Source organism: Beta vulgaris, chromosome 8 (genome assembly GCF_026745355.1).
Source record: "Beta vulgaris subsp. vulgaris cultivar EL10 chromosome 8, EL10.2, whole genome shotgun sequence".
Classification (NCBI taxonomy): domain Eukaryota; kingdom Viridiplantae; phylum Streptophyta; class Magnoliopsida; order Caryophyllales; family Amaranthaceae; genus Beta; species Beta vulgaris.
In genome coordinates this window covers 22,767,219-22,778,261 of record NC_079209.1, presented here as the reverse complement: position 1 = coordinate 22,778,261, position 11,043 = coordinate 22,767,219, and the positions used below count along the sequence as shown (strand labels likewise).

At 48.5% G+C, this 11,043-nt stretch overlaps 1 protein-coding gene across 1 annotated transcript; it reads right to left on the bottom strand.

Annotated features, from left to right (window-relative positions):
* Window positions 1-9,191: 9,191 nt before the first annotated feature.
* On the bottom strand, window positions 9,192-10,756 carry LOC130589861 (uncharacterized). Its single transcript, XM_057391478.1, has 4 exons — window positions 10,627-10,756; window positions 10,417-10,547; window positions 10,003-10,341; window positions 9,192-9,899 (listed from the first exon to the last, which is right to left on the bottom strand). The coding sequence occupies exons 1-4, from the start codon at window positions 10,754-10,756 to the stop codon at window positions 9,192-9,194; spliced, it is 1,308 nt and encodes a 435-aa protein (XP_057247461.1).
* Between the last annotated feature and the right edge of the window lie 287 nt (window positions 10,757-11,043).

The window sequence follows — 11,043 nt, the reverse complement described above, 5'->3', positions numbered from 1 at the left end:
CCTTGTAGGGCCCCCACAAATCAACATGAATAAGTTCAAAAATCTTGCTAGCTATATTAATACTAAGAGGCAAAGGCAGCCTATGATGTTTAGCCACACAACATGTATCACAATCAAAACCTTCAACATTCTTACAATCACAAAAACTTAAGTGCTTAAGCTTAGACAATGAGCCATGCCCTAGTCTAGCATGGATTGTTTTCAAACTAAGTTTTCTTTTAACAGTCATTGAATTACAACTAACTCCTATCTCTTTGACTTCATCCTCCTTGCCTTCTCTTTCCATCCTTTTCTTCACATCCATGCACAACTTGTAAAGACCATTCACCTGTCTTCCATAGGCTATTGTTTTCTTTTCAGTAGGGTCCTGAAAAACACAACCATGAGTATCAAAAACTATCTTGCACTTGCTGTACTTTATCAACTTGCTAAGAGATAACAAGTTGTGTTGAAATTCTGGTAAGTACAGCACATTAATGAGTATTAAGTTAGGTGACAACTTCACCATTCCCATCTTGTTCACCACCTTCATACTCCCATCTGGGAGTCCAACTTGGATGGGTTGTTTTAGATCACAAATATCAGTGAGAAGGTTTATATTTCCCACCATGTGATCTGATGCCCCAGAATCTATTATCCAAGATTCTGAATCAAAAACATCATTGTGAGATGCAACATTTGAGGCTGAGATAATACCTGCAAAGTTGCTTGATTGACTGCTTGATGCTTGTTGTTTTTCAGACATCACCTTCATTACTTGCTGAACAATTGCTGAAATGTATCCCTCATCTTGTTTCACGCTTCCATCCCCTGCATTCTCATCAAAAGGTGTCTCCAGATATGCTTCTTCTTCTTGCTTACCAACATTTGCTGCATACCTCATTCCTCCTCTTGGCTTCCCTCTCTCTTGAAACTTGGATGGATATCCAATGATCTTGTAGCATCCTTCCTTAATATGCCCTCTCATCCCACAATGATCACATTTCAACTTGGCCTTCTCCAAGATCTTCTGCTTATAATCCTTCCTCTGGAAGTTCTCAAGGGGTCCAAGGGACACACTGTGCTTGTGTGCATTTAATGCACTCATATCACTCACATGATAAACTCCTTCTGTCATTTGTTTTTGTGCTTCTATCTGCTGCACTAAGTGATAAGCTCTGTTTACACTAGGCAGTGGATCCATCCCTAGGATATTCCCTCTCATATTCTCATATTTTCCATTCAATCCCATCAAGAAATCATTCAGCCTAGCTCTCTCTTGCATCTCCATGATTTTCTTCTCAATGTTGCAACTGCACTTCACCATTGCACCACAACTACATTCCGGTATAGCCTCCAAATCACTAAGCTGATCCCAATATTCTCTTAGTTTGCAGTAGTAATCACACACACTCATATCATTTTGCTCTAAATCACTTAATTTCTTCTTTAACTGATAGATTTGTGGAGCATTGCTCTGAGCATATCTTTCTGCAATTTCCTCCCACAAATCCTTAGCAGACTTAACATTCATGAGACTAGCAGCTATACTCTCTTTAAGTGATTTCAAAATCCAACATCTAATCATATTGTCATTTCTATCCCATTTAAAATAATCTGGTGATTCTGTGCTAGGCTTGGACAATTTTCCATTAATGAAACCCATTTTGTTTTTAGATGCTAAACCCATTTTAGCACTTCTACTCCAATTTAAATAATTACCTCCTGTGAACATCAAAGTTCCAACTTGCATTGTGTGGTTGTCCGCAGAGGATAGATAGTAAGGGTCATGATATCCAGCTATCTCCTTTTCTTCTTTGTTCTCCTTTGCTCCTTTTGCTGCCATCAGTGCTGGTGCTTGGCAAAGAAAGATTAAATTTTTGAATATATTTTGAGTTGATTCAAGATCCTTATTGACCTTGTTGCTCTGATACCATAAAGAAAGTTTAATCTTTGTTAAACTGATATTTAATAAATAAGATTGAATTGTTTCAATTGGCAGATTGCCATTGTTTTCATTCTCATTCACTTCTTGCGGCTGTGCCTTTTTACAGTGTGTGTTTTTCTCTCTTACCCTACATTACTCTATCTCTATCTATATATATTAGGAAGAGAAAGCACTATAGACAAAACAAAACAACCCTACAAAACTACCAGACAAAATAGTGTCCACCTATACAAGGCAGTCACATGATCCCATGAAGACACATGTGACAGAATATAAATACTGTGAGGTAAGGACCATTGGTCTAACTATGGGTATTTACTAAACCATACATCATATTCTCTTTACTAAGCCTACCAAATCCTAGAAGCAAAAAGAGGAATATAGATCCAGCAACTAAGCGCGCCAAACCATGGAAGCAAGAAGCAATAGAGATTCAGCAACTAAGCGTGCCAAACCATGGAAGCAAGTAGCAGCAATGTGAATTCAGTAACTAAGCGTACTAAATCTTGGAAGCTAGAAGCAATGTAAATTCAGCAACTAAGCCTACTAAATCTTGGAAGCCAGAAGCAATACAGATTCAGCAACTAAGCGTACTATATCTTAGAAGCAAGAAGCAATGTAGATTATGTAACTAAGCCTACTAAAGCTTAGGAAGTAAGAAGCAATATAGATTCAGTAACTAAGCCTACTAAATATTAAGAAGCAAGAAGCAAAAAGCATACGAATATTGCTTAATCCTTAAAATGCAAGTGAAATAGTTTGAAAGTGTTTGTTAATGTACTTGTTTGGAGCGTAGCCCCCTGTATTTTGGAGCAACTGCAAACATATGTCATTCATTCAAAAGTTGCTTGTCCTTTATAAATGATGAAAATTGTGTCATGTATGATTTTTGTTTGGGCTTATTTTCTGGGTTAGGCCTGCCAGAGATAATTAAGCCCAATAAGGCCTTAAATCTACAGAGGGCCCCACCTGTGATAGTGCATCCCAGCTGTCAGTGCCCCCCAGCTGGCCTACAGTTGGGATATCCCAAGCACTATAAATACTCAACCCCCTCATCAATGAGAAGGTATTGAATTCTTACCTAACAAACCAGAGCATCTCTCTCTAGACTTTATCTCTCTAAGCTTGATTACTGACTTGAGCGTCGGAGAGGCGATCCCGGAACAACCCCCGGGGCAGTCTAACCATTACTTTTGCAGGATTCCGGCGTACGGACTTTGGACTCAGACATTCAATCTGACCCGGTATTCCCTAAGCAAAGGAATCGGAACCCTTAATTTCTAGACAGAAACAGTTTGGCGCCGTCTGTGGGGACAGTACAAAAAGTTACTTCGCCACCACTCACTCAGATTTACTCACTCAGCTACTCAGCTTAGAACGCCAATTGACAATGGCACCAACAAAGAACACTCGCGCTAAGCAAGCCTCTGACCAGATCGGTCGGCCAGAAAGAGGCCACTCCCCCGCGCACAATAGGGAACCCCCGAACCCTCGGCCGGAGCGAGGTCACTCGCCTGCGCATAACCGGGAGACCGAGCGGACCCCCTCACCGGCTCTGAGGTCACCTACCGTCCAAACTCTGGACCCTCGGTCGGTATCCCAGCATATTCAGCATGTGGAGCCTCAACCGCTCTTTGCATCTGACCTGGCCCTTATCACGGCTCAGCTCCAGGAAACTTTCCAAAAGGGAATGATGGACATGATGGCCATGCTCCAGCAGAGGCAGCCGCAACAAGTCATCCCACTCAACCAGCATGAGCCTAGAGAGCGCACAGTCATCGTCTCCCAAAGGGACCACTCTCGTTCTAATCGGATCGCAGCCTAGCCGGCCACGGTCCGATGCGAGAGACCCGAGCCACAGGGAAAGAGAAAAGTCAGCACGACAGGGGTCGGCCCGTCTGCATGCAGAAACCCATATATCTAAATCCCCTAGGGGGGGAGCGGGTCGGAAACCCCAAGATGCCCGAGAATTCCTTAACAACAAGAAGCGCCTCAGCCAAGGCTATGACGCTCGGGAATTCCTCAAGAAAAAGCAAATGACCGAGAGGGCCAAGGGGACTCGGCTCATTCTCAGCCTCTAGGCTAGCTGGAGGGGGCTCAAGTTCTTGATCCCCTTCAGCCAAGAAATCCTAGGGACCCACCTCCGGGAAAATCAAAACCCCCCTATCGAGCCATTTGCGGGCCTAACCGACCCAGATGATCATATGGCTAGTTACAAGGCTCAAATGAGCGTGCAGACAAGTTGCGAGGCCACTTGGTGCCGCTTCTTCCCTACCACTCTCAAAGGCCTGGCCTCAATTGGTTCCAAGAACTACCGGCGGGGTCATCACTGACTTCGCCATACTGGAACACCTCTTCATCCACCAGTTCGTAGCTGGAAAGAGGCAAAGAAAAACCAGCCTTCACCTCATGGGGGTGAAGCAAGACAAGAATGAATCCTTGTCGGACTATATAAAGAGGTTCAACGAGGAATCTCTCAAAATAACCGACCTACAGGACGCGTAGCCTTCGCTGCCCTATGTCCGGCTCCAACCGGGTCGGCTAGATGGTCATTGGCCGAGAATGAAGTAAAACTTACTCGGAAGCCATGGCTCGGGCCCAAAGATTCATCCAGGCCACGGACATCTGCCGCTACTCGGATGAGGGTGGCAAGAAGAGAAAAGATGAAGGGAGTCATCTGGGTCAGCCTAAGCATCAAAGAACAGGGGGCTGAGGGGATCGGCTCACCGATCACGGCAACGACCCCCGATTCAATAAAAACCGGAAGGAGATCTACTTTGACATCCGGAACAAAAATTGGCTTCCCAGGCCAACGCCCATCCGGACATCATCGTCTCGGAGGGATAAAAGCTTATGGTGTGACTACCACAAGGAATGTGGACACACCACCAAGGACTGTCGAGAGCTCAAGAAATCCTTGGACGGCTTGGCCGACCAGGGCAAGCTCAACCACTACCTGAAGCACTCGAGCGAAGAAAAGGGGAAGCAAAAGGTGGGTCAGTCGAACAGCGGGGACACGGAAGGATTCATGGTGTCATCGCTGGAGGATTCGCGTCGGGAGGCCTAACCGGCCGAGCACGCAAGGCTCACCTCCAAAACCTAAACATCAGGTACTTGATGTCCAGCTCCCCGAGCTAGTGGCCCCGTCATGACCTTCGGGGAACCCAGTCGGACGTTGCACGTTCCGCACGACGACCCCCTAGTCATCGAGCTCAAAGCGAATACAAAGGTAAGAGGGTATTGGTGGATAGTGGGTCATCCCGATATAATCACCCTGACTGCCTCAAAAAGTTGAAGTACACCGAACGGGATGTTACCCCATGGCTCAGCCGCTCATAGGCTTCGGGGGCAACTCTGTCCACCGGTCGGATCAATAAAATTACCCACTCGGATGGGTGAAAAGGGTAAGGGGAGAAGCCTACCGATCGACTTTTTGGTGGTAGACATCCCTTTGCCTTACAACATAATAATGGGGAGGCCCATGCTAAACAAAGCCAAGGCCGCCATCTCCACCTACCAGCTCCTCTTGCAGTTTGAGACTGATGACGGGAAGGTAGGAAAAATTCAAGGCGACCAACAGGCCGCAAGAGAGTGCTATGTGAATAGCCTCAAAAATAACGACGTCCAAAAGGACTCGGACAACGACGTCCAAAAGGACTCGAAAAAAAGAAAATACGAAGGGGGTCAGCCCTCAACCAGCCTCGGGGTGTACATAACTGAAAACCCCAAGCAATATGAACGTCCTCAGCCAGCCGAGGATGACGAAGAAGTCGCGATCGGCCAGGACCCCGGTCGGACTGTCAGGGTAGGCAAGGCCATGGACCCCAAACAAGGCAAGATATCATCCAAGTGCTCACGGAGTACCAAGATGTCTTCGCCTATGAGGCCACAGAAATGCCGGGGCTCGACCCGAAAATCATGTGTCATGAGCTTAACATCAAAGAGGGGTTCAGACCAATCAAGCAAAAGCTCAGCACCAAGGTCCCGAAAGAAATGCCGCGCAGCAGCAGAGGTCAAGAAGCTGCTCGAAGCGGGCTTCATAGAAGAATGCCAATACTCGGAGTGGCTGGCCAACGTGGTTTGGTCAAAAAGCCGAGTGGGGCATGGCGAATGTGTGTCGACTTCACCGACTTAAACAAAGCCTGCCCAAAAGACAATCACCCTCTGCCAAAGATCGATAGGCTGGTCGATTCAACGGCAGGGCACGCCCTTCTCAGCTTCATGGATGCAAATGCGGCTATCATCAAATTCCCATGGCCGAGAAGGATAGGGTTCATACGGCATTTATCACTCCTCAGGGTGTCTACTGCTACAAGATGATGCCATTCGGCCTCAAAAAGCCGGGGCACATATCAGCGTAACCGTCAACAAAATCTTCAGCGACCAATTGGGTCGGAACATTGAGGTATACGTTGACGATATGATAGTCAAAAGCAAGGCCCAGTCGGATCACCCTGCAGATCTGAAAGAAACGCTGAGCACCCTAAGGAAATACCGAATGATGCTCAACCCTAAAAAATGTGTCTTCGGGGTTAAAGGGGGAAAGTGCCTCGGATTTCTAGTAGATGAGAGAGGTATAGAGGCCAACCCGGACAAAATCAAAGCGGTCTTAGAAATGAAATCGCCTCGGAATGTTCGGGAAGTACAGCGCCTAACCGGCTGCTTAGCGGCACTCGGTCGGTTCCTCTCCCGGTCGGCCGATAAAGCTTGTTGTTCTTCAAGGCCCTGAAGCGAAAAGAGTTCGCATGGGATGACGAAGCCGAGCAAGCCTTCGCTGACCTCAAGAATCACTTGGCATCTTTGCCCAAACTGATCTCCCCCTTGCCGGGGGAACCCCTGTTTATCTACTTGGCTGTCTCGGACTACGCTCTTAGCGCCGTCCTAATAGCCGAGCGAGAAGGAAAGCAACATCCTGTTTACTTCATCAGCCACGCCTATAGGGGGGCCGAGGAAGTACAGCGATGTTGAGAAAATGGTCTTTGCCTTGTAATGGCGAGCCGGAAGCTCAAGCCCTATTTCAAGCGCACCCCATCAAAGTCCTAACCGGACAACCGCTCCGGAAGCTTATTGAGAATAGAAATCACTCGAGTCGGATGAGCGATTGGGCAGACCAGTTAGCAGATTTTGGGCTCGAGTTCGAGCCCCGAGAGCCATCAAGGCCCAAGCACTCGCTGACTTCATCACTGAATGCGCAACTCGACCCCGGTCGGTTCGCAAGAGGAGTGGGAGTTGCTTGTTGATGGATCGTCCACAAAGAGTGGTTGTGGAGCAGGGCTGGTCATCAAACCCCCGGTCGGAGAAAAAATTGAGTATGCTGTTAAGTTCGAATTTCTCGGATCTAACAATGAAGCCGAGTATGAGGCCCTCATCCTCGGAATACAGCTATGCATCCTAGCTGGGCAACATCAATCATAGCCAAGTCCGACTCACAACTCATAGTGGGTCAGATTTCCGGAGACTATGAGGCCAAGGAGGACAACATGAGGATGTACTTGGCCAAAGCCCGAGCTGTCATTGCAAGGTTGTCCGGATTCCGGATTACCCACATTCCTCGCTCGGAAAATCAGCAAGCTGATGCACTGGCTCGGATGGCTAGTTCTGCTGAAGGGTCGGCCCCAGAACCATAGCTTGGGAAGTGTTGAAGGAGCCTAGCATAAATGCCAAAGAGCAGCTCGTACTCAATCGATCCTCAAACTGGATGGCGAAATTGTGGAGTACTTGCGAGACGGGACCTTACCCAGCGATCCTAAAGAAGCCGACCGGATTAAGCATAAATCAGGTTAGTTCCTTTGGCACGAAAGGCAGCTCTATTAAAAGTCCTTCACTCATCCCCTCCTCAAATGTATAACCCCCGAGGAAGGAAATTATGTCCTCCGAGAAATACACCAAGGAGCCTTCGGAAGCCATCAAGGGGGTCGAACTATAGCCGGAAAGGCGCTAAGGGCAGGATACTATTGGCCTACTTTGAAAGCTGACGCCTCGGACTTAGTCCGGCGGTGTCCCCTGCCAGATTCACTCGGACATACCAAGGGCGCCTGCCACTCCCCTCACCACCATTCAAGCAGTCCTGCCCTTCGACAAGTGGGGCATGGACCTGCTCGGACCTTTTCCCCCGGCTTCTGGGCAAAGGAAGTTCCTAATTGTGGCTATTGATTACTTCACCAAGTGGACCGAAGCCGAGCCACTGGCGTCAATTACTGACAAGCAGGTCCAGTTGTTCATATGGAGGAATATCATTACCCGGTTCGGAATTCCAAGAGCCTTGGTTCAGACAATGGCCGACAGTTCAACAGCGGGCCGACTCGAGAGTATTGTGCCCGGTTCGGCATTCAAACAAGGTTTCGGCAGTCTCCCGCCCTCAGACCAACGGGCAAGCCGAGTCAGCCAATAAAATTGTCCTAAAGGGTATCAAAAAATCCCTTGATGCAGCTAAAGGGGCATGGGTAGACGACCTACCCGGAGTACTTTGGTCGGCTCGAACAACAGTGAAAGAAGCCACGGGACACTCCCCTTTCGGCTTGGTCTATGGTAGCGAAGCTGTCCTTCCGGTCGAAGTGGGAATCCCCTCCCCTCGGATGACATTCTATGAGTTTGACCAAAACGAAGAAGAAAAACCCGTCAATTTAGACCTGTTGCCAGAAACCCGAGGCAATGCTTTGCTACAAGCCATCCGGTACAAGCAAAAAATCACAGGCACTTTAACAGGCGAGTAAAGCCTCGGCCAATCGCTGGGTGACTGGGTCGTTCGAAAGGTGAAGCCACCGGACTTTCCCATCTCAAAGGGAAGTTGGGGGCAAATTGGGATGGCCTTACAAGGTTACAGAGTCATCAAGCCAGGGACATTCCGACTCGAATCTCCCGAAGGGGTCCCTTGGCTCGACCTTGGAACTTAGACAATCTCAAAAGATTCTATGTGTAACTTCTTTTTCGTTACTTGCACTAGGGGCATGAGGTAAGGCCAGCACTACCTGGTCGGTTTAGCAAGCTAATCCAATTGTAACTCGGACTTAACCAGTCCATGTACCAAGTCGGGTTTCTACCCCAGAAATAAAAAGACTTAACCAGTTTATTGTCTATCAAATGTTATAATATTGCAAATAACGAAAAATGCGCGACAAAAGGCAAGTTGCAAAATAGTAGTTGTATTCCAATTGATCAGATGTTGCAAAATACAACCAAAAGTTTACAAAAAACATAGGGTCGAAAGCAGAAAAGCTAAAAAGGCCGACAAGGCCAAAGCTAAGAAAGTAAAATCCTAAAGCAACTAAGAAGAAGGACCGGTGGCAGGTTGCTCAGCAGCAGGTTGCTCGGTTGGAGGTGGCTCGGTGCTAGCAGCATCTTCTTCATCATCATCAGTATCATCGTCCGAGCTCATCTCCTCAGCCATTTTGGCTTTAATCTCGGCTGCCTCGGCTTCAGACAACTCCTGATAGCGAGACCAGACTGAATTCCAGTCAGCTTCAGGACAGGAGTCAGCCAAGGCTTCCCTGAGCTTGGAGAGCGCCTCGTCCTCGCCCATCTTATGGGAGGATTGGCCCACCTCAGCGCAGAACTCGGTACAGTCATCCGACTTCTGCCAGGCTTTGAACCACTCCTCCTGAGAGCGAGAAACGGCCGCTTGAGCTTCCTTTAGTTGGGCCTCGGCCGCAGAGAGTTTGAGCCGGACCTCCTCCAAATCCTTCTCGGCCTGAGCTTGCTTGGTTTCGGCCGTAACCTTGGCGGACTCGGCATTTTCTTTGGCAAGAGAAAGGTTGGCCTTTTCCACTTTCCAGTCTTCCCTCTCCTGCTTCCAGGTCGCCTCGCCCTTGTCAATTTTGTTGTTGGCCTCCTCCAAGCGAAGCTCGGCCAGACGCTGGGCCTCCTTGGCCTGATAAACTTCATCGAAGTGCTTCCGAGCCGCCTCTTTCAAGCTCTGGACCTCTTGCACTAGCGCTAGCCGGTCCTCGGCTACTTTAGTCATCCGGATGGAAAACTGCAAAACAAAAGGTACTTACGTCCATCCAGGAGCGAAAGAGTTCGCTCGACTCGTTCCTCCCATTTACCGCGTTGATATGATCTCGGTCGGTTTGGGTAACCAGTATCTCCAAGGCACTGGCGATCCGTTGTCTTTTGTCCGTCTTGGACATTTCAGTAAAGGGGACCGGCGCCTCGGACAAGGTCTGCTCGGTATGCGAAGTCCCCTGGGCGTGGCTTGGACTGCGCACAGGCTCGAAGTCCTCCGGGTGAAGGGAGATGTGGGTATTGTCATCCCCAGAAGCCTGGCGAGGGCTGTTCACCTCCACAGAAGGCTCTTGCCTTGCCTTCTTTGCCGAGGCCTCCCTCTCGGCTCGGGCCTTCGCCAAGGCCTTCTCCGTCCTCTCCACCCTCTCCTCAGTTCGTTCCTTGCGCTTCCTCGGCTTAGGGTTGGAAGGATCCTACAAAACATATTAAAAGTTGGTGAGAATAAGAAAGTCTAAATTTAAACCGGGTCGGATGAAAAGGGCGCTTACCTTTGGCTTGGAAGGCTTGTTAATCTTGTTGGCCTTCATCTCGACCCTAATCCGAGCAGCCTTCAGAGCAGCAGAGGTTAGTCGTTCGGCCATGTCCTGGTCTGTTTCCTTTATATAAGCTAGAGAAGCCTCTGCAAAAAGACAGACAGTTAGCAAAATATAGCAAGTAAAGCAAAAACAAGTCAACCGGACCCCCTTTTGCCGAATTACCCTTGGGAAAAGCCGGGCTTAGACCAAACGCCGCCAGGAAGTGCTCATCCTTAAAGAGTTTGCAGCTCGGGAGCCAGTTCCCCGCTACAAAAACTTCGCCGCCGTCCACTATTTTGGCCTCCAGCTGCATATATATAGCGGCCACGGCTTCATCTTCCGATAACTCGGGCACTTTGAAATTAAGGCAATGATTTGGGTCGGCAGATGGGGGCACGGTCGGAATACCCCATTCTCCCCATAGTAGATAAAAGCGAACCCTCGGCGGAACCCCTTCTGAGAGGTGGGAAGATCAAGGACTGTTCGGTAGCCCCGCCGAGCCTGGAAGCACCACCAGCCCGGACCATGATCCCTGGCTGGCATTTCGAACAACTTGTACATATGCCGCCAAAGGGTTAGGGTCGGCTTGAAACCAATGAT